The sequence below is a fragment of the Anoplolepis gracilipes genome, chromosome 16, assembly GCF_047496725.1.
Source record: "Anoplolepis gracilipes chromosome 16, ASM4749672v1, whole genome shotgun sequence".
In the NCBI taxonomy this organism is placed as follows: Eukaryota; Metazoa; Arthropoda; class Insecta; order Hymenoptera; family Formicidae; genus Anoplolepis; species Anoplolepis gracilipes.
Window position 1 is genome coordinate 3694532 of NC_132985.1, and position 24319 is coordinate 3718850.

The window sequence follows — 24319 nt, forward strand, 5'->3', positions numbered from 1 at the left end:
GCTCTTTTCCACTGTGTGCACAGCGGTTTGGTTCTCCCGGTAGATAATAAACTGTGAATAAACGGTAAGGATATACCCGAAGGACTTTTAGTTTGCTATTTATCATCGCGCGAGTACGAATTAATTGTTTCGATTTTAAAGCGCCTACTTTTGCGGCGTTTTAAGGATCCGATAATTTCGCGAAGCGAAGCAATGAGAGAGGAATAATCGTGTAAAAAATTCAGCGTCAATTTTCCACGTGAGATACCGGACAGGATTTTAAGGGAAGATACTAAATATTCTATCGCAAACTCTTGCGCAGGTACTGCGATAATAATGAGTTTATATAAATTTCAAAACTATGGTTTCAATTTAAAAGATAAAATGTAACATAAAATTGACAATAATTTCTTTAAAATATAAATAATTTATTTAATAATAATTAAACTTACTTAAAAATATAATTTTTATTACAATAGTAATAGTTTGCAACCGTTATTATTTATATCCAAACATTATAGGTACACATAAACATAAATACATTCTTAATTAATGAGAAGAATAATGTACAATATTCTTTTATTAGAATTTTCTGTCAATACACGCGTTTCTCTATCTAGTAGATCGAATCACCGAGGCTTTCGAAATTGCAGGAACACATTACGTTCTACGTTTGACAACACATAGACATAGCTTTTCAATGGCGGCGCAATTAAACTGTTTGTTTCCCGAAAACCACGGTAAACTTGGCGACGATTTTTCAGGGTTCATGCGAGAACTCCAATCAAGTCGAAGAGTCCCAGCGGACATTGCGGTTGGTACTTGGAACAGCTTCCATTGCGGCCGACCAGCTCGGCCTCGACAACATCTTTTGGCAATCCCTCGTGTTTCGACGCGCTCGGACTTGAAACATGATTCCTTCATATAATTGAATTGCAATAAAAATCTGCCGTCTTTCATAATCATTGATACATTAAAGAAGATGGTTATTTTATTTAGATGATAAGATAAAATGATTCGCCGGAGATTAGCATTTATTTTATTTAACTCGAAAACGTGAAAGAATTAAAATTTTATTTGTAATTAAAATTAATTAAATTAAAGATTTTTTTTTCTGACATATAATATACGTTCGCGTTAGGAAATTGGCTAAAAATTTCATCCCCCTTCTCGTCCAAGTAGAAGCCTGATAATTTCGTATTATTTTGCGCATCCACAAATCTGAATAATTAACTAAAGGAAAGATACAGGCACTTTACATAATTTTACAATTTGATCTGTGTCTGTTCATTCTTTCGATTTTTGTTCGAGATGCCGTGAGCTTACGAAAACAATTTCGGAGTGTCGTTGTTTCGTATGGTAATCGCTACTTAAAAAAAAGAAGGAAAAAAAAAAAACATTTTCGCGCCGGTCCAATTTTGTTTATACCGTCTTTCATTATATACTACACGCAGCGATACAATCGGTTTATTGAAGTTTTATTTTGTCCTCGTTTTTCTTCGACCCCTTTTCACCCGATCCGTCTCTCATAATCCTCCCCCCTCGTCTCTTTCTCTCTCGGGGGAATACATAAGCCCTCTCGATGAGAGACGATAAATCTTGAATATCCTGCGTTCTCGAAACGAACCGAATGAAAAATATTTTTCCTTCACGGTAATATTCCTCTCTGAGTTTCTTTCTTTTTTTTTTTTTTTTTTAGGCTCGCTGAAACGAAGATGCATCTTCGCGTTCTGAAATAACCGAAGGGCGTATCGTTCTGCTTTCCGACCTTCGTCCGGAGAAATGTCGGGCGTTCCTCTTTTGAGAAACTTTATTGCTGGTTTTATTAAAATTTAAAACGGCCGCGCCGTAACTTTGCAACTTTGTTGTCTCGTACTTATGGAGCGAATTGAGTATTCAATGTTTCTTGACTGGCGAACAGAAATAACGAAGTAATTCGTGTTATAAAGTAATTTTTGCTTTTAGAAGGTACGGCCAGAAAAATTTTAATATCGCAAGAACGTAGTATGCGAAAGAAGAACTTTCCGTGATACATCAATGCACGAAATTATTTTAAATATGACAAATTATTCTACTGTCCATATATTCCGTTCTATAAGTCTAGCGATTGTTGAAGGTGGCTGGAGTTTGCCCGTTAATTTCACGTTTCTTCTGATAGTCAAAAAGATGAAGATGCATCCTAGCAGGACGTAATAATGCATCAACGTACGAGTGCAACGTTAAGAACGAAGACGCGAAATGAGTTCTCGCTTCTTTATATGTTCTTTTCCCGCTATTTCTACGCGAAAAATTTTCTGTGGAAAGGAACCGTGCATTCTCGCGTCCCAGACGATGAAAACGACAATGCGATGGAAGTGAGGTTGCGTATACCGAGATGTAAAAATCTTAAAAGAACGACACTTCGGTTCTTTTCCGTCATTTTTATTTAGGGCGCCGCATCTTCCGCTTTCGGTTCGAGGTAGCTCGTTAACCGATTTGATTTAATGCCGGCTACGTTTAAAGTGTCTCCAAGAATTGAAAATATATAATTTCATCATTATAATATATTTATAATTAACAGGAAATATTTTTATATTACAGCTATCTCTTGTGACAGCTACATATGATTAACCCTCAAACTGAACACGTGGGTCTTTCGTGTCCCGTGCCATTTTTAATCTATTGTTTTAAAAAAATAATAAGATCTGGAGGTTGGAAACTTATCCAAAAAAAAGTTTGTGTCAAAAGGGACTTATAACTGAAAAGACAATTTAAACAGTTCATTCAGTGCAAAATGCTGGCGAATCTAAATCTGAAGCGGACACAAATGACCCACATATTCGCTTTATATTAAATAAGAAAAGGTGAATAAGTAATTTTTTTTTAAATATTGTTTTTTTTGCTGTTACTCGTTTTTTACAAAAATAAGTTATAAATTTACAATGATAATCTCTCTAAAAGAGAAACAAATTGCTTTAATTTCTATTGTGTTTATTTATTTTCATGCTAAAAGTATCTTTTATTAATGATAACGAGCAACAAACAGGGGTTGTATGTATTAATCAATTTTTATACTGTAGATTGTAATGTAAATTACATTTTGTTTTCACTTTTCTTTCAAATAAATTACCTGAAGATTAAAAAAAAATTTTCCTCGGAAAAAACACATTTTTTTATACCTGAAAATTACCCATCTTTGATCAATCAAATAATTATATTTTTTTAAAGCCGTGGACATATAGTATTTTTTTCTTAAACTTTGAACTTTGAACTAAAAATTCCTGTAAATCTTTTTGTTCCAAATCATTTTTTCAAATTTTTATTAATTTTTATATAAAACATCTATGTTTCCAAATCTTGATCTAACAAATAACAAAAATATAGTATTTAAAAATATTTTTTCTCTACTACATAAACTTTTAATTTAAACTTAAAAGAAGATGTGTAAATTTTTTAAGTAATTTTAGAGTACAAAAATTAACTCAGACTTCAGTTACCCACGTGTTCAGGATTACGATACCAAAAAAAAACGTGTTCAGTTTGAGGGTTAAATATGCATTCTTTAGAAATGAATATAATAACACCAGAAGCTTTTACTTTCATTCGCAACGGAGTTTATTTACGGAGTGATATAAAATACGGAAGAAAAGTTCTCGACGCATTTCGCGAAAAATGCAATTTATCAACACGATTACGCGTTATATACAGGCGAACTTTTTCGTTCGTTCGTCGCGGTGGACGACGACGATAATGCTTTTGCCCGCGGGTTCGCGTCCTTTATTCATACGTTCCTGGTCGGAGAGCTTATTCGCCCACAGGCAGGAAGAAACGGGTCGAAGCAGAACGGATGCACGTCTCTATAGGGTGGGCGGGTTGGTACGAGGAGGAAGCCAAATTTGCTTTTCTACGGTGCGCGTATCTGCTCCAATTTGCAGCGCCTTGAAACGCAGCTGTATTCGGGAGAAAAAAGGCCCGCGAGCAGTGTGCTTTTCTACTTCATTTTTTTTTTTTTTTTTTTTTTTGCAGAAGAGAAAATTCCCGTCTGCATCCTCTTTGACGTGTTTTATTAGCCGACCAACAATACCGTGTAACAGAGAAACGAAGGAATGGGGATGCAAGACTGCAAATTATTAATCGAGATTCGCGAATAATAGATCTCGTTAATTGCTTTAACGCGATAACCGAAAGACAAAGAGTTATTATCAAACGCGAAATTATTCTCTTATTATTATTATTAACATATATATTTAATATAGATTGTTATAATAGTTTAAAGTGTAGGTACGAGTAGCCGAAAGTTTACGATTTTCCAATTTCTTAGAGTCTACAGAAGCAATTTATCAAAGTTTCTCTTCTCGAACATTAAATAACTTATCTCACTTTATGCTTTTATATATATGCTTCTTTTTTGAAAAAAAGTTTAAGAGATTAGATAAGAGAGTTAGATAAAAAGAATAAAAAATTTTAATCGCATTCTTTATTCTTTATTCACGTGTACTATCAGCAAATGTCGCAAAATTTCGGCCATCATTTTATTACGTCACCAGTAGGAACTTACGTGAAAATCACGTGCATTATGTCACCGATGATCCCGTTGTGCCGAAGCGGATATTCCGAGGTTTCGCAGATCGCTCTCAGAAGGCACTCTCTTCCGGGACTCCCGGAGCTGCAGGCAAAGAGAAAAATCTAGAAAGCGCACCGAGACGGGCGACGGGAGAACCAGACGTCGTGGCCTGTTTACTTTGCGCTTTACGATTCTCTAAATACCGGATTGAAGGCTCATGTGTGCATACGTAATTCTTTGCCTATGTATATTCTTGCGAATACACACACACACACACACACACACACACACACACACACACACACACACACACACACACACACACATACACCGAGTCGAGCGTGTAACGCAATTCCCAGACGCCCCGAATGCTCGTAAAATGGAGCCAAGAGTGCATTTGCGCCTCTCTATCTCGAATCTCCACTGATTTCCCGTCTGTTCCGAGCATCGCCACGCTGCAGCATCTCGATGAAAGTCTTCCGTCGAATTCTCACATTCCACGATCAGCACGTGATTCGCGCGATAATCGAGGACGTCGATCAATCTTATACATACTACGTGTAATCAGCCAAGTCATTTGCGTACCAATTTATAAGTGATTATTATTTCCGAGAACTCTACGGTACGTATTGGGATTTGCATTTCATTTTTTATGAACACGAGTATGTAAGAGAATAAAAAATAAAGAATAAAAAATAAAATAGAAGAGAATAAAAATGATACAAGATTTATAGTTTGAAAATTTCATTAGCGTTTAGATCAGCAGCGATCCTTAATTAAATTTAAAGATAGATTGGTGGAGTATTTTGAGTTTGAACAAGTGCAAGAAAATTTAAGATACTGTCGTAGATAATGTCATGAGGACTTAGAAAGGAAACAAATACCATAAAGGATCGCGAAAGAATTACATTAGGAATTATAGAAGAACGAAGAAAGGGACTAACTCGCAACATATAGTTGCCTGTTTGCGAACTTGCCTTTCGAATTTACTTTCCAGAACTCGATAGATCGTGACTCTGTCAATAGCTCGCTTTCTCCTTTTTAGCTCCGTCCAGGGCCCAAAGTACGTTATGTTCGGCGGTAAAACATAGTTTGCCTCGAAGAAGTACGACAGGGATATAGAATTCAACGGATTTTCAAGCGGCACCGCGAGAGCGACGAAGATCTGTGAAAAAGTTAATCGCGTGATCGTCGGATGATTTTTCATTTTTGCGCTAGATCCTTCTCGAGATTATAACATTTTCAAGGGAACAAGATCTTTCAAATCTCAAGATGTTCGACATTTTTTTTACGAATAATAAGAAATGATGTTAAAAAATATGTAAATTTCAAGGGAGAGAAATAATAATACAATTACGTTGCTATTTTAATGTATGACATGTCACTGACAGAAAAACTATCTTGAAACAAAACACTTTTACTTAATTCAAGAAAACTATCTATTTGATGGGTCCTAATGACGTATTTACTCGTACTCAAAACGTCTATTTGCTTGAGTAAGTATATTAAAAAAATTAAATGAAAAAATTATTTTTTTCTTAAAGTAAGTACGTTTACTTATTATAAAATATACACCATTTTTATATTTTAATTTTATAAAATATTTATTAAAATGCATTTTTTAGTTAGAAAAAAACTTAAATTTTTTAATTTAAAAAAACAATATACTTCAATTAATAAATGATATTATATATTTTATAAAAGTGATATTTAAATGTAGAAAATATATAGATAGAAAATAATATAATATGCACATTTACTTAAAATTATATACTTTTATTTAAATAAAATTATTAATTCTTTCTATTAAAAGCAAAGGTTTCAAGAAAATACATTTCCTTGATTTAAAAGAACTTTTCCCTTAGTGTATATATTAATTACTAATTTAAATATGCATTTATACTCACGCCCATGTTACTGTTTTCAGGAAATGTCAGACTTCTGATCGGTCGATGCAATATTTCTGCGATATCCGAATTCACTTTTGATAGCACAATGTGCGACATCAACTTCAAATTAAATATAAAAAATCTACAAATTGAATTATACAGTCAAAAAATTCAAAATCAAGAAGTCAGTTATTAAAATATACAAGTAATGTATAATAATTACATATATATTTGTCTCTCTTTCTCTCTTTCTCTTTTCTCTATATTTAATATTATAATAAATTCACTTTCCTTTTGTTTGATTATTAATAAATAAAGCACTGATATTATTTAGCTCAATTAGAGTTTGATAAACATCTGGCGAAGTATAGAGTGAAAAAAAGAGAAAGTATTGAATTCTGAAAGCTTACAAGATCTTTTCTATCCGGCAAAGCATGGCAGTTCACATTCACAGAAACCGCTTCAATCTACAGACTATCAAACTTTGCGTCGATTTACGTGAGTAATCGAGAGCGGTGCTTCGCGACGTCGAAACATGCAAATCGGTTTCTGTCAGATGTCACTTTGTGTACAGTTATGACTGACGAACGTTAACTAACGTGCACACACGGAAACTTTTTGGTATTAATTATTCCACTACTTATTCACGCGACCGGAATATTGATTCGTCGCATCTCGTGAAATTCGTGATTAAATTTCACGTGTGTTTGAACTAACTGCCGAAATTACGAATGATAATATGAAGAAAGATTCTCACCTGATACTGACGGCACTTCTTGTGTGTGTCTGTCGATTCGAAGTTGAATCGAATGGTCGAGTGATAAACTTCTTTCGAGAACGACGGCATCTTTTGTTTCCTGACCCGAAAGAAAGCGAGACTAGATATCAGGTATGTAATATTTAAATATAAATAATTTAATAATTATATATAGATAATGTAATAATATGTATAACAGTAAAGTGTATATGAGTGTGTAATAATGGAATATTTGATCCAAGTATTTGAATTTTCTTACGTATATTGAAAATTTTAAATCAAGATACATATGCTTTTACTCTCAGATTACATTTTCGTTTGTTTGACGTGATGATTGAAGTTTTTAATATCTTTATTTGCGCTGTATATTTTATTCTATATATTTTAGATTAAACTTTGAGAAATTATAAAATATGATGATATATTAAAATATTGTATTCTTATGTTTTTTTTATAGAGCTTATATTTTTCTAATATTATATGTATTTATAATTTATAATCATAAAAAGATATTAAAATATTGAATAATTTTTAACAAATAGATTTACAATTTTTAAGAATAGAGAGATAAGTATATTTAATTTTCGTAAAACTATTTTTATCATATTATATTTCTATTTTTTTTACATTGTTTTATGCTTTTTGCACTCGAAATAGAACAAGTATCTATATATTCGCGCTTGAAAGAGAAAAGGAAAATGGTCACGAGAACTATAGAAATTGTAATTGAAAGGATTAAACATACATGCATTAAATCGGTCGCATTCAAATGCAAATTTCATAGCCTTACAAAAATTACTCCGATAATAAATCCTAATTCTCTAATAATAGAATTTGTTAAAAAAAAAAAAAAAAAAAAAAAAAGAATATTCCACACATTTCCGTGATACAGATCAGCGATGATGGACGACGCGGAGATTATCAGTGTTATCACCTTCGTTGTTAATATTGACTTAACGTATCTTCCGACGCGCGCCGAAGAAAATAGCCCGCTCGCGAGCTCTCGCACCAAGCGTTTAATTAAATTTGCGTAGGTGCTCTTCGGGCTCGGGCTGCCCATGGAGGGCGAGATATCCACGATTCTCGGTTATGTGCTGAAATGCAATTATGATCTTCCCTACAACGCGTCGGACTTCGTGCAGCAGTGGCGGTCACGATTAAAGAGATCCGAGAACGACTTTGCATTATCGCGGACGACAACGAGCGAAGGTAAAGTGCAGTCGCGGCTTAATCGCGCGTGTATATAAAAATGAGCCCATTTCCTCCCTCCCTGTCACCCTTCTTCGTCCCTTGAGCCTCGGCTACGGGCGTGCAACGCAGTTTTGCGAATTACGTTCGCTTTTTAATTTTCCCTCTTCATTTTTGCGCGTCGCGCCCTGTCAAAGGCATTATCGTCTCGTTCTCGCGGAAAATCTCTTGGAAATGCACGAAACGGAAATCACGGAGTGTAACGAACGAGACGATAATGAAACGCATAATAGTGGCGCGAAAGCGACGCGGGTAATTAAACCGCGGCGCGGGACGAACGCACGGCTTAATGAAACGCAACGAGTGCGGAGTCACGTATTTAAGGGACGCGATTAACGAGGGGATAGCGTCGCGAACATAAAGCAGTGGATTTATGTCCGGACGCCAGCTAATTGATGTAGACGTATTAGTTCTCCCTCGTTAGAGATACGAAGAGGGATATGACGTTGCAAGGATTGTTCACTTATAAATACGCATTTCATGTTTTACTGAATTTTCTTTTTTTTTTAAACATCTGTATTTATTTTAATTTTATCTCCAAAACGTTAGCTCCAGTGAATAAACGTTTTAATCATAACAAATATTATTCAGTAATATTTGGCGAGGATGTGTCTTTAAATACTTTCAGATATCAAGCATTGAGTACCCTCTCTTTGTCCACATAACCGCGGAGATAAACACGGAATATTAATGGGGAGATGTGATTAATTCTCGTCCTGAGATGATTAATTATCCGTTTATTAGATGTTCATAGGAGAGATTACAAAAGTGTGGAATATTTCGAGGATATTATTAAGATACTCACAGATCTCTCTGTCTTTTCGAAACATTTTTGTGCGAGATATATTTAGAAAAGCTATATCATGCCAAGAGTATCATTAACGCGATAAAACGCGTTTTAATTTGTAACGAAGGTATTATTGCACAAAAAAGCGTTAGAAAAAGATTTCGTACAGTCATTTAACGTCATAAGAGTTTTTATGGCAAACATTTATTACTAAGAGTATATCTAGTATCTTATATTAAAATATTTCAGTTTCAAAGATGAGCTTTTTAAAGAGAACATCGATAAAGTAACTATGATAAATTGATTTAATTTTTAATTCTGTGCAGTGTAAACAATAGGCATATTTAATTTCGCATTCCTTACGGAAAACTTATCGTCTTATCGTCGCGTTTTCATATCGTTTTGTGTAGTAGAAAAAAGAAATTAAGGGCACAAGAATCTCCGCCCGAGGCGCATTCTTTATTGGAAACTGTCGATAAAATACTGAGAAGTTTGCATGCCTATCCCACTATCTTTGCTCGCATTTTTTTTTATTGAAAATTACTTTAGTCGTGAAATAAAACGAGAATAAAGAGAGAAATCGAAGCTACTGGAATTTTTATGATGGCGGCATGGCCGATACTTCTCTTCGCAGTAATCTTGCTCTTCAACGTAATCTTTCGCGAAGATTAAAAATAAGAGAATGACAACTCTTGAAAAATGTAATTGCAAGCGGAACAGAAATAGAAATATGCATACGTCAGAATAGGAAAGGTTTTTTCTCTCTCTTTTTTTCTTTTTTTTTATTTCCAAAGGATAAAGTTTTGAAATAAAGTTTTCAATTGCAAAAATTCGTATTCGATTTTCTTATTTATACGTGAAAGTCGAACTCGCGTTACGTCATGGGAGCAATTTGCTGGCGCGATCTATCGCGTGGTTTTTTGTAAGTTTACAATAACTCATTTAAAGCGAGATCCACGTTCTTTTTCGTCCTTTTACTAGTTACGGCAACCGTACATTTCTAGTGGCGACGACCGAATGGCTGTTTACCGCAGATGTTTCCCCCTTTTTACGAGGTGAACTCGCCACCGGCATCAGGTTTTTTCCCTCATTTTCGCCCGGAAGGAACTTACGCGGGACGGTTCCGCCTGGAAGTCAATAGAAACACGTGCTGTTGCACCGTTAACGTTGATAGGTCACTCGACACTACACTACGCTGTGCTACTGTCATACGCTTCTTTTACGATCCCCGTAATATTAACGTATACGTTCGGGAAGTCACTACACGGTCAGCTCTTTTTTTTACGAGTTTTGCGACGGATGTTGATTCGATAGAGATTTGAAGAGTACGGAGAAAGTTTAGAATACAGAATCAACAATATTTTGAACGCAGGGTACACGTGGAAAGCATGATTGAAATCCCGTTATAACAGTGAAAATCAGATTCGCTGTGTTTAAAAGATTAATTTCATACGGTAAATATGCACACATCAATATATAAATAGATTTAACTGACACACTGCATTGTTAATTAAATACAAAATTAAAAGTAGGAAATTAATTAAATTTTAGTCAATTTTAATTAACCAGTTTTTAGGCAAATAGCCTAATATAATAAATTACAGCTTTGAAACGTTGCTACATTTAACATCCTCTAGATTACAGAATTTTAATATATCTTCAAATTATATATATATATATATATATATTAAGATTTTGTATATATAAATATATATATAGATATTAAGATATCTGCGTATATATTTATATATACAGAATTTTAATATATCTTCTATAAGTAACTTCTATAAGTAGAAGTTGAAGATAATATTTCGTAATTGGTGAAAAACCTGTTAATGGCAGATTCTTGAGATCATTTGGAGTCGATTTTTCCTCAGCAAAAATATTGAGAGACATCATCATTTTTTGCAAGTTTCCAATTTTTTTCATTATATATTTTTGCATTTAAGCCTTAAATTAAAATCCTATTAGAGTAAATTCTATCTAAAATTAACTAAAGAATGTAGTTTTGGTAATTTTTTAACTCCAAAAAGTTTAGTTTGCGAAAAGCACCTTTCTTCAATCGCTTATAACTCGGAAATGATTGATGCCTCGACATTTTCACTGAAGAAAAATAGTCCCCAAATGATCTCAAGAATCTGCCATTAGCAGGTTTCTCACCAATTACAGGGCACCCTGTATATATATATATATATATCTGCTTCTTTTCTTGTGTATCAATCACCGTAAACGCGAAAAGAGGGACATTTCGTTGAAGAGCCGCGTTAACCGACTTGTGGAAAGATTCTCGCGCGGACCCCTATTGCGTGTTCTTTCCGCAACGTTTACACAACGGTTGGGAATAAAAACGAGCTCGATTTGGCCCAGGTGTTGTTTGTCCACGTAATTTTGGTTTTATTTTCAGGTCACATGACGCGATGGACGTTGTACGGGATGCTGGAATCGACGATGGAGCGTTTCGGCTCCGGCCGGGCCTGTCTGCTGCGCGTCGTCTGCGAATCCGCGGCGTATCCCTTTGACAAAGGACACGGCCTCCTGGGGGAACTATTGCACGTCCTCCTGACGCCGTCGACGACCAACGAGGAATATGAAATCTACTCGAATCGCGAGTATCACGCTGCCGAGGCGATCGGTAGGAATACGCGCGGAAAATGCGCGTTCTTTTATCCGGAATGCGAGTACAATCCGCTCGATTACTTCACCAGACTGCACGTTTGAGTAAACTCATCGATTTCTCGAGCAACGCAATTCGCGAATTTCCCTATCCGAAGATTCGTCTATCGTTTCGACTAACTGATCAAAGGTTGTGCAAAACTACCGATGCCATGTTTATTTGCGAGAAATAAATCTACAACTTACTTTTTTATAAAAACGTTTAAAGAATTAATCTATATTATTTTTTAATGTAAAGATTAATTCTTTTTTAACCTTTAAAAATATCACTTGTGTTTTAAGCGTAAATTATTTTGTAGGTAAATGAAGAGATTGAGTCCAAACTGCTCTCTTTTCTCCCTGACAAGCGTCGAATCGACATTATATAAGTTATAAGTTATGGTCTTTTCTGCTATTATTCAACGCACACTATCTATAGTCGACATCGCGTAGTAAAATAACGCAATAGAAGAAATCTGAATGTATATATCGAGAATACTTATGCAAAATTGTGCATTAAAAGTCATACTGCGGCCTCGGATTCTCCTCTGTTCTTCTCAAACATGCTGACATAACGTGAATAAAATCCACGAATCGAGAAGTCTCTTCGGATCGCTCTATTGTCCGCGGGAAGGGACCAGCGCGTGAGCGAGTTGCCGCGAAAAAGAAGAAAAAAAATAGGTCGTTCTCCTGCATAATTTATAAAGGGAACTTTGTAAAGGGTGCGCACAACGACGAAATTGCTAAGTATGCAAAAGCCGAGGGACGTCCACCTGTCCGTTTCGCGATCGCTTCGAAAGTTTGCTCGGTCGCTATCGCGTCGTCGTTTCACTCGTTGAAGCAGCAATTTCTAGCAAAATTTTTTTCTCACCCCCCCCCTTCTTCTTTTCACCCCATCGTCGCTGGTCTAGATTAGAAAAAAAGCGGAACGGTTCGACTTACCGCGAATGAAAACAACCACCATATTCATTGTCTTCGCGGAACGCGCTTCTTTTTGAGGTTTTTTATATTTTATAAATGAGTAGCTCGTATATTACGCCGAATTTTTCGAGCTTCCTACAAAATTTTTCACGATTTCCGACCACCCGATTTAAAACCACGGGGCTTTTATGAATTAAGTACTCGTCGCGTCGGCTAAACTAAAAACATATATGTATTACGCAGACCGCCGCATGTTCGCAATTTATTAAATACGAGCTCTTTTTAGCACCGTTATTTGAATATTCAGTTCATATAAAGTAAAATTTTACAGAAGCAATTTAACTATCATATTTTCTGAAATATTGATTAGTGAAATATAATAGAAAGGATTAACGCATAAAAATAAATGTCTATAATAAAATATTTTTGGTCTGAATTACATAAATCGAGAGGTCTTTTTTTTAACAATGATTGCTACATATTTGAAGGGGAGATATTTCAAATGCACAAGAATTTTAACGCAGAATTATTTTCAATTTAAAACATTACTTCCTAATCAAATCGCAATTTGCGTTGTAATTAAAAAAGTTTTCATGAGAGAAAATATGAGTGTTCTCCTATAAAAATATTTTTTGTAAGTAGCGTATGAACTCGGTAAAAAGCTTGAGAATGCAATAGAAGTATTCATTTTTGAAAAAGTTCGCGACCCTTGTACCTAATTCGATGTTATTTTTGATGCGTTTAAAGTCTCGAGTCGTTTAAATTAACCATTTTCAGAAAATAGAATTAAAACTCTCCATAATATCCTGAAAATGACCGCAGAACGCTGTAATTTTAATCGAACGATTTTGATGATACACACGTGCTCACAGTCAGAAATATTTTGAAAGAAATCGCCCAAGGGCAATTGAAAAATTATGATGTTTGTCTGCAAATTTTCTCCCATATCCGTATATATTAATTAAACTGACGAAAAATTGACACATTATGAATAGGATTAACGTTGAAACGTCACTTTATATCAAACAATATCTTAATTCTTATAATACTAATAAAAGTAATACAAAAAGCGATACAAAAAATATGTGTCTAAATTTTTCAAATTTTGCTTCATCAACGAGTGCTCTAAAACCATCATCGTAAAAAAAAATAGATTAAATAGTTTAATATCCACGATTTATATGAAAAAAGTTTAACATCTTCCGGGTGGTTTTACAATTAATAATTAATAGTAAATGTTGTTTTCCTGCATGATATTGAAGCTGCTTATCAATACGCATCAACGCTTTCATGAAGAGTTTGTTCAAGAAAGTTTACTTTAAGTTCTGCTTGGGAAACCCTCGCGTACTGCTTAAACCTTAACTTACGTTTTGCTTATGTTTGAAGGGCGTCGGAAATATTCCGTTGTATTGAGAAAAGATAAATGATCTTCAGTGGAGCTTGCGTCGCTGGAAACGTTTCAAGCCGGAAAAAAGTTTCGATCGTTTTTCTTCCCATTCGTTTTCTTTCATTCGACGCGGCGAGAAGGTATTTACCAAGACGTTTTCCTTCCTCTTCGCGATTATGGGATTTTATATGATTGCTTATGAGAAAATATTAGGCATTGTTCGCTCGTCGCGCTTGGCACAGGAGAAGAGCTCCGCCGCAAATAAATCTCTTGTAAAATAAAAACAAAATTTTGATCGAGTTCCAACGATATTTGGTACACAGGATGCAGTGCCATTCATAGAAGTTTGTTTACTGCGTTTGCTATTGATCCGAAAAAATATATTACTTTGTAACAAAACCGTTGTTTGTGTCAAAATAATTATAACGAAAGATTCACGTTTATAGATCTTAACAAAGGATTCACATAATTATTCTTTGCCATAAAGGAAAAGTGAACTACTTGCAATTATGAATACATCAAGAAAGAATGATAGAGAGACTTGATATAATTTAGCAAGAAATTATAATGTGTAGAAAAAAGTCAAAGATTCTCGAGATTATTAAATTATTAGAAAATAAGTAAATTCGTTTCAATTATTATAAAATGGTACTAATCGAATCGATTCTCTAGCTGCATTAAAAACTATTACTGAGAAATTAAAGTACAGAAAAAAGGGCCGAAAGGAACGAGGGAGAGCGCAAACACATAGCCGCACGTTTGAATCTCTCAGGGTAAGAAAAATAAGTTGGGATAATCTTCGTCAACATCGTTCGCGGTGCTTATGGAAATCGAGCCTCGCTTTTCCTTTAACCATTATGAGATTTTCTAGACGTCAGCTATCCGCTGTCTGTGAAATGCGCTGCATTAAACTGCCCATTTCCGGTCCGGAGGATTGAAGACAGTTTTCCCAGCCGCGGCTGGGCTTTTCATCGAGCTTACACACCGAGTTTTTCGATAATCACCTTTCATAACCACGTTTCCCTCTCGGTTACTTTTTTTTATTCCCTTCCCTAGAATATTCCTCCCGACGAGCCGATATCGCCTCGCCATCCTTCCGGTATAATCAACCCCACAGGAATGCGACGAAACGAGGAAAATATCCTGCTCGCGACGTTTATCTATGTATCTGTATTTTCTATTTATATTTTACACACGCGAAAAATTTTCTCCAAGAGATACGCCAAGAGAGAGAGAGAGAGAGAGAGAGAGAGAGAGAATAATAAAACATCGTGCTGTAACGGGCAATCATTCAGTGTGAAATGCAAAATGTATATTATTTTTATTCGCGTTTATGGAATTTTTCGTCGAGTATATTTTACGCTTCCTCTTCCTGAAGCAGCAAAACCAGCGGCGAATTATCGACACCACTGACCATTTTTAATATCGAGCGAAAAGCGACAAAGAAACCAGAATTGCCGGTCACTTGTTATTATATGCTAGCTGCTTCGACATTAACGATCATCGACCTCAGCCCTTCCCCGCGAAACATGGCAGGAGGATACATACTTTGAAAGTGGGTCGACGAGCGCAGTTTTTTTAAACTGCCGGTGCTTTCATGATCTCGGATAACTTTAATTCGTCGAACATTTTTCAATATCTACCTAGCATCGACAAAAATTTATATTCAAACATGTTTGCTTGTAATCACAACGAGGGAGAGAGACAGACAGACTGCATCGCGCATAAATTTTAACGTTACACAGTGCACGTCATGTTTCGCATAACGCAATTCGATATTATTAGACGTTTATAAAAATTTATAACCCAGGCATTTTTCATCAATCTATCAGTATTTACGTATTATTAAAAAATCGTATCTTATTTTTATTATGTTTTTTTTTTACTTTTTTATACATTATTTAAATTATTGAAAACGTGTAATATGTTGTACAGATATCATTTTACACGTGATACACTCATGACTTCATTAATCAATCTTGAATACTTTCTATAATAAATAATTGTTCTACAGCTTGTTAATATTCTATGTTGAAGCAAATTGAAATTCTGAAATTAAGGAGCAAAGTAGTAAAAATTATCTAAATTATGAATTATTATTCAAATTATTGCAAAATATTTCTTTAAGATTCTTTCAATTGTTAAGAAATTATTAATACACATATATTGTATATAATATATTTTTTAAATATTATTAATCAATGTTAGATATTTTTATAGAAAGAAAAGAGTTCAAATATTTAGACTAAATAAATAAGCTAAATCTTATAATTTAGACAAGAGTATATAAAAGAAGGTTATTAAAGTTGGATTATTAAAATGAAATATATCCCCATGTAATGTCCGCTTACTTTCTTTCAAACGTTTGTAAATTTCTTCAAAAACATTCTCGAGCTCAAGTCTTTAATTCATTGCTTCTTGATCAGTTGAATAATGCATTCTTCTATTCGCTCCGCGGAATTTATTATAATAAAACTTTTGCGTACTTTAATTTTATTCTCATCAATTCCATTAAACCATAAGAAGATTTTCCACGTGGCGTTATCGATTCTGCTTAAATCCCGCGGCATGGTCTTTGAATCGCGAGTATTAATCCGCTCTCGAACAAGCTATTCGCGCAAATTTATTGAGTTGTGGGTGACCAAAATCCTTTCAAAGTGATTATGTCGCCGAGATTAATTACGCATTAACTACTGCATCAAATGACAGCATTGACGATTACTCGTTTTAGGGAAGAGAGATCATCTGACGCATTTAATTGCGTGATAAAATTTATGTACGCAAACACATTTCACACGCACAGATGGATATTTACATTATTTTTAATAATTAATTTTCTGTATTATTCTTTCAATTCACTCTCGTATATCATCGGTACAAATCTTACAAAGGCAAAGCTCTTCCGGTTCATTATCCAGTTAACTCGCATCAGTCGACTAATTTGCTGACTATTAATTGCGATAATTGGCACGTTTGACTACCTCGACCGACGAGCGTTAAATTGGCAGTTTCGCTAAAGTTTAAGAATGCGAACCCCTCGTGAATTCTTGCTGGCCATCTTGTGTGTCTACCTTCATGATATTTATGCTACCCTTTTATCTCAAAGTAGCGGCAAGTTTGCCCGTGATAAGAGATATTTGGTGTTCCCGCCGCCTGGGGACTATGCGGCGACGAGAGTTCAGGTACTCAAAGATTTTTCTTAAATAAAACGCGCGATAAAATACGTGAGAAGTTGCAAATAGACCGCGTCTTGCTTCGACAATATTGTTAAAGATTATTGCTAGATAAATTAATTTATTTGAATTTTTTTTCACTCCTTTACTTTTAATAAAAATGTATTAAAAATTAAAATTAGTTGGCGTGACGTTTCAAATAAATATTTGAATGCTTTATTAAAGTCGAGAACGGTACTTTATGAAATTTTTTTGCAAAAAATAACTCGGTTTTTCAAAATTAAATAAAAGTCAAGTAAAAATCGTAAGTTCGTTTTGTTATCGCGTTGTCCGAATACAAATTTATCGATGTTGAACGATATGTTTGATAGAGGTTTGCGATCGCCGGTTATTCGAATCACAGGATTTCGAGAGATACCCATTTTCCGATCTAATTTCGTGCGATTGAATCTCGATCGGCGTTAGAGAAAGAGAGGAAGAGAGGGTGAAGGGCGTGACTCGATCTCTGGTTGTGGCAAACGATCGATGACACCTTCCTATATTTGAAAACCGTTCCAGTTAATCCTCGGCCTCGGTTTACCCATGGAAGTTGACGTCAGCATGATTATCGGCTATGTGATGAAATTTAATTACGTCCTGCCCTATAACGCCTCATACTTGACGGATCCATACGTCCGCTATGACAGATCGATCACTCGCCGTGTCGATGGGAATGACGCTTCTCCGTCAAACGCGAAAGGTATCACGTTCTTTATTTGCAAGGCCTGCGAAACTAATTGATTTGTCGAACTTCTCCTCTTAGATATTTTTCCTCGATCTTCCCCCATCTTGCAGCGGGCAAATATATTTCGTATCAGCAGGCTGTGTAATGTTATATTATTATTCGTTGCTTTGTTTATAGAATATTTTAATCGACCATTTTTCTCATGTTAAATGGATTTTAATTATCGCGTTAAAAAGCAGAGAAAGAGAGAGAAATAAACTGAAATCCTTGACTTTGTAATTGATTGCGTAGATACAACTTTTTATCCGCGCAAAGTGAAACTGTCGATATCTCGAATTGGCAAAAATGCGCGGCGAACGGCACGTATTTAATTAATTAAAATATAAAGTTTTTATCTCGACAGCCATTCAGAGATTTTTAAAAAAAGTTTTTTTTTTTTTTTTTTTACGTACTTGCGTTCTTCTTTTTCTGGAATCGATACTATGTTTGAACGAAAAAGACGGTTAAATGTTGAAGAAAACGCGAGATTATGTAAGAAGCAGCTTTATACATAAAATGCGAGGTCCTTGATAAACTCCATCTTTCGAAATCTGACAAGTCTATTCTGGATTCGAGGGTTGGAAAGCGAAACTTAATATCCAGATAAGGCGAAGATTCTTTTTCTTTTATACATATTAATAAAGCTACTTTTGTTGTGTGCCTACTTCGTGACACAATAAACGTAATCCTACTTCTTTATCGAAGGACTTTCTCTTTTTTTTTTCATTTTGATCTATTTAATCCAGATCTAACGCAGTTTGGATCTTTTCTTATTTCTTTCTTTACTATCTTCTTGTATATATCAGATTTATAAAGAATTATAGCGTTTGACGGTCTTTAAGGATATTTTCCGGGATATTAATCGTTTTTGATAGTAATAAAAAGATTCTCAATGTATAATATAACAATTAAATTTTATCTCGATCAAACAATATACAAAAATGGAACAATTTGTATATTTGTTGCCTATATAAGATAAAACTTGATGTGTTTTCTCGAGCAACAAGAAAATTATATAAAAAATATGTTTTAATTAAGAAGAAATGATCTATTATTAAATTATTTTATAAAAAAATATATATATCTTATTTATTTACTAGCAGCGTTTTCTGTGCTATAAAATATTATTTGACAGTAATATTTATTATTTATGAATATACTATATATGAATTATTGATTTATTAAATCTGTTTGTAAATATAAAATTGTCAGTAATTACATGTTTATAATTATGGTTTAACGTATTAGATATTGTTAGAGTTTATTAAAAAGTTTTCAACGCAAAAAAGCCATAATTTGTTTTAATAAAGAATTTACGAAATAAAAAAATTGTATTATTAAAAATAAACTTAGAAAAAAAATAAAAAGGAAGGAAAATAAAATACTTTTTATTTTTAATTTTATATTTATAATTTATATCTTTCTCATACATATCTTGTTTCCATCTTTGTTATTATTTTTTATTTAAAGCAGCACTGATATCCAGATGGGAATGCTACAGAATCCTCGAATCGATCTTCGAGTCAAAACGTTCGGGTAAAGCCTGCCTCTTAAAAATCATTTGCGAGGCCGCGGCGATACCACTCGGACGAAGTCACACTCTAACTGCGCAACTCGCTCATATTTTCCTCACGTAAGCGTTAATCTGGCAAGTAGAATAATCTTAGAATAATCTTGGCTGAGCTCAACATAACTGTGCGATTAAGGAACTGTTACATTTACCATACCATTGTCGCAGCTTAGGAACGCGGTTAATTCACGCATAGCCATATATTATGTGGTGTATTCGAACTCACATGTATAAGACGTATATTCAGACTGGAACAATTATATATATGTATTTATATTGAGAGAGAGTTCCATGTATTATAATAATAATAGTGAGTCTGGGTCTTATTTTATTGAATAACAATATTACATAATAAACATCTCACTACTAAAATATTTTTCTAATATCCTGCGATTCGTTTTTGTAAAATAAGTCATAATTTTTAAAAGTACAAATATTAATTAATTATAAATATTAGTATAAATATTAATTAATTTATAAATAAATATTTCAGGCCTTCTACTACATCTGAACCATATGGCAACGTCTTTGATCAAGAATATCACGCAGCTGAGATTGCGGGTCAACAAGATCCTAGCAACTGCGAGAACTTATACCCCGAATGCACGGAAAGCCTCTTGGATTATTTTACTGAAATCTATTAAAATAACTGTGCCATTCCGTCGAATGAAAAGCGAGAACACAAGGAAAAAATTGCTAGAGAAGTGCTCTTATTTTAGCGTTACATTTTAGCGCTACATAAAGCTATTTATATTGCATCTCTAAAAGTCAATCTCTATATCGTAATAGCAAAATCGATCGGAGTTATTTTGATCGCACAATTGTATGGAAAAAGCATTATTTGTCAGAATTTTTCCATTTTTAACACAAAAGTATATTTACTTTGCATTAATTAATGATTAAAGCTAAGCTTATCAATAATTTATTCTGAAAAAAACAAACCATCTTTATTTTATTTGCTAAAATTATTCGCGTAACAAGTTAAATTAAATTCAATTTGAATTATATACGTATGTAACAATCCGAGATATTTCCGATATAAATCCTCGAACGAAAAGCGAGAATATAGCGGAAAAAAAAAAAAAACTGCTAGAGATTGGAGACGCAAACGAAGTATTCTTTTTAATAACAGCTGCGTTGCACTGCGTGATGATTAGTAGCTGGTTTCTCCGGCTTCTATAAATTTCCAACCGGTCATTTTCTCCTCGCATGCACCTGTTGTCGAACGAGAATATTGGCAATAACAAATCCGATAACTGCGTCACGTTCCAATCGCGTTTGGACACGACTTTTATATATATTTTTCGCTTCCGCGCACATCTTCCTCTCACGGTCACCTTTTCACCGTTTCCTTTTCACACACTCTCGGCCCGTTTCCATTGTCCTGTTCCTTAATATTTGTAATATTAGGTCGGACGCGATCGTGCAATCGGAGCTCCTAACTTATTTCTATACGAAGAAGCCAACGCACGTTCCAACGTACATTATTTGCACTGGTTGTGACGATAAATTTTACGATGGTCAGAAGAGATTAATTTTGAGCAGCTAAGAATAGGACAAAATCGATATATTTTGTTAATTCCGATGAGATATAAATTTAATATTAATTTAATATTAATACATAAATTTATATTGTATACTTATTATATATGAATTAATTTTAATATTAATATTAATTGTCATTTTTGGGGATTTTTGGCTGTAAATATATAGGTATTTACAGGTAGAAAAAAAGAAACGTGATTTTTAATAATTGTATATTAATTCGCAGATGGGTAAGTTTTTTTTAAGAAGTAATATAAAGGATCTCAGAGATTATAAGATAAAAGTATAAACTTTCCGAGAGGTGTGAGATTGAGAATCACGATATTATGGCATCCAGATAGATAAACCTGGCGTGAAAAATGGGACTGAGTATGAGTGTGCTGGTAATCACGCAATAAAAAAAAGCAGTAAGCAGTATCCTCGATAAGGGTTCAAGGTGGAGACGGTAATAAAAAAAAAGAATAGTATTCTACAAGAGAATTGAACTAGCCTGGGTTTATACAATATATTGCCTAATACATATATTCTAGTAAAATTATTTTATTATTTCAATTATGTTATTTTAATCTATTAACCGTTAATTGAATTTTTTTAAACAAATTTTTTTAAATCCCACTTTAGACGATATATAATTCGCGATAAAATTCGGACAGAATTTTATTTACAATTTCACGTATCGCGTAATTAGAAAAAAACATTTATAGAAATATGAGAGATAATTATAATGAATTGAATTGCTTTAATTTCGTTGTGAATTATAAATCGCACGAGGCTTTTTTATATAAAAATGTATATAGATGGCTTAAATTTGTAAGGATTTTATTAATTTTTAACAGCTGAACTAGAAAATTGTTAATATACGTTAAATCTTTAAAGTAAAAGAAGAACGAATGTAATATTAATTAAAGACCAATTGACAGAAATTATCTTTCATTTATTCGTTTTACTAATCGTTAGTAATATACCATTTTCTAATTTTGTGGACAACTATAGAACCATTCGTCCTTATCGAGTGGACGAAGCAATTGGTTCACATGTATTGCCGTGGAATGTACTGCCGTGTATTCTGCCACGAAATTGAATTACAACTCCAGAACGACGTAATAAAACCCACCCTTCTCGGGGTATATATCCTTGTTCGCCCGTCGTTGGGGCAAGTGTAAGAAGAAACGAATCAACCCCCAACCGTCTTCTCTGGATTGTCCAGGAAAGTTTGTTATCGATCAGCGATAAACAAGTTTCTGATTTGTAATGGAAATTTAATGACGCGACATTACAGACATTGAAATGTTCCAACGCACGTAAATTATAATGCGTGATAAATACATACAAGTTTACAATTAATCTCTATTAAATCCACGTTGGAGAAATCGTTTGTCTCGTCATATTGTAAAATTACAGCTATAAACAAATCGTATGTACTATTAGTTTAAATGAGATTTATGTAATATTCGTTATCGGCGCACATCGCGCGAAAGAATCCAAATGCTTTTATTCTACTTTAGGTTTATAGCGCTTTTAATCATTCATTTCAAGCACTTCTAAGGTACTGACGCGAACAATGGATATTTTTTTCAATTTTCCTTTTAAGTGGCACGTACAACCGGGCTACTGCGGAAAATGGAGCCTCCGATAACCCCCATTGTTGACCAGCGTGATAAACTGACCCCGCATACGTCTTCTTTTGTTTCAGAAATTCCCCGCGTGCTCGGTTACGTAACCATTTATTTTTCATCCAGCGTTGATTTTGTGCATTGTGTATAAACCCAGCCTCTCCCGATATAAAGAGAAATGATCGAAGCCGCGGAAATGTTGTCTTCCACGTTATCAAGGATACACCTTACACCTTTCAATTCTTTAATTTCAACGATGAAGATTCCATGACCGGATAGCTAATCAGTTATATAAAACCATATTTCTTTTTTTAATTATATAATGTACGAGAGCACATTGCAACAATTATATAATTAAATGCGAGAAGATAATAGAATATAGACGTTTATTTCAACGTCGTAGAACAACGCAAGGAAAATAAAAAAGATTTTACTTCGCCAAAGAATATGTTTTTTTTTTTTTTTTTTTATCGAATCTTCATCTTTCGCCAAGGGTTCGTAAATGAATGGATATTGTTTAGGCGCACGTGGCCGACCATAATACACGTGCTACATTTTACATTCAGTATCTCGTTCGAAGGCGAGTTCGTGTACATAACGCAGGTGAGTTTTATGAGATCGTACAACCGTGCTGTGATTCAATTTAACGCCAGTAACCGGACTAGCCAAGATTTCACGATGTGTTCCCGCAGATTCACGAGAGACTGATCTTTTCACAGGAACTTCTTTATTCCTGTTACACGTCATTTTTCTACGCTATCACGACCTACCGTCTGTCCTACCTCGCACTTTCGCGTCAAAATTTTATTACTGAGATCGTTTAAAGGACCGCGAAGTATTCATTGTCACTCATCGTCGATTGTGAAAGTCAGAAGCGGGAAGTGCGAGCGATTCTTGACTTTACAATCGTGAAAAAAAATCTGAACACACGAGAGACGAGAGAATTTACGTTTAAAATTATCCATGTTGCAGCATGATATCGTTGATAGTGGGAAAAATAATTTATTACCGTTTTTTCCTATTCTATTTAACCGAAATTGAATAATAGAAAAGCGATATGTATATTTCAAGCAAGCTTTCCTCCAGCTTCTCTCTTTGCTGTACAACCGAGAAGAATCAACCTTTGACCTTTTTATTTCATCGTAGCCAATCCTCGAAGATCCGAGAGAGGTCAACGTTGTGTTGCTGTTTCACGAAATACATTTCCTCCTGCGTGCGATTGAAAACGCACCATGATGGACTTAAGCCAGGCCGGACTTAAGGACCAAGATATTGCTCTTTTCGTCCGGAGATTTTTCCGTTCCTTTTTCTCTTTCTTCTTTTTCACATAATACGACTTCGATTTGGACCCGGGTCGGCCACGGCTTTTCGCGTCGCTCTTATCGAATTTTCTTCGCGCGACGCTATCGGCAAAGTGCCGATCCATTCGTCCTAGGTACCGTATTAAAGCGATATCATAACGAAATGGAGCGCAAATGTACTCTTCCTTTTG

The 24319-nt window shown here is 34.4% G+C and overlaps 3 protein-coding genes and 1 long non-coding RNA gene across 4 annotated transcripts in view; 3 read left to right on the forward strand and 1 right to left on the reverse strand.

Annotated features, from left to right (window-relative positions):
• Positions 1–476: 476 nt before the first annotated feature.
• Positions 477–24319, reverse strand: part of LOC140674577 (uncharacterized) — a 114022-nt gene continuing 90179 nt past the window's right edge. The window contains exons 3-7 of the mRNA XM_072908219.1: positions 7169–7268; positions 6430–6531; positions 5500–5687; positions 4517–4624; positions 477–882 (exon numbers count right to left, since the gene is read on the reverse strand). Of these exons, the coding sequence (XP_072764320.1) occupies positions 747–882; positions 4517–4624; positions 5500–5687; positions 6430–6531; positions 7169–7258 (624 nt within the window). The 5' untranslated portion in view covers positions 7259–7268 and the 3' untranslated portion in view covers positions 477–746. The remainder of the gene's footprint in view (positions 883–4516; positions 4625–5499; positions 5688–6429; positions 6532–7168; positions 7269–24319) is intronic.
• LOC140674578 (uncharacterized) lies at positions 4867–6521 on the forward strand. The gene is made up of 3 exons (XR_012048250.1): positions 4867–5144; positions 5568–6018; positions 6450–6521. It is a non-coding gene; the product is annotated as an uncharacterized lncRNA (long non-coding RNA).
• Positions 8227–11921, forward strand: LOC140674734 (uncharacterized). Its single transcript, XM_072908500.1, has 2 exons — positions 8227–8377; positions 11608–11921. Exons 1-2 carry the CDS (start codon positions 8227–8229, stop codon positions 11919–11921), a joined length of 465 nt encoding a protein of 154 aa, XP_072764601.1.
• LOC140674735 (uncharacterized) lies at positions 17190–20313 on the forward strand. The gene is made up of 4 exons (XM_072908501.1): positions 17190–17345; positions 17895–18075; positions 19573–19732; positions 20163–20313. Exons 1-4 carry the CDS (start codon positions 17190–17192, stop codon positions 20311–20313), a joined length of 648 nt encoding a protein of 215 aa, XP_072764602.1.

Bases quoted from the DNA above. Each gene is read 5' to 3' on its own strand.
- LOC140674734 (XM_072908500.1), top strand. From the start codon at position 8,227: ATGGAGGGCGAGATATCCACGATTCTCGGTTATGTGCTGAAATGCAAT. The intron at 8,378-11,607 runs GTAAAGTGCAGT...TTTTATTTTCAG, and splicing joins GCGGACGACAACGAGCGAAG to GTCACATGACGCGATGGACG.
- LOC140674735 (XM_072908501.1), top strand. From the start codon at position 17,190: ATGCGAACCCCTCGTGAATTCTTGCTGGCCATCTTGTGTGTCTACCTT. The intron at 17,346-17,894 runs GTACTCAAAGAT...AAACCGTTCCAG, and splicing joins ATGCGGCGACGAGAGTTCAG to TTAATCCTCGGCCTCGGTTT. The intron at 19,733-20,162 runs GTAAGCGTTAAT...TAAATATTTCAG, and splicing joins CTCGCTCATATTTTCCTCAC to GCCTTCTACTACATCTGAAC.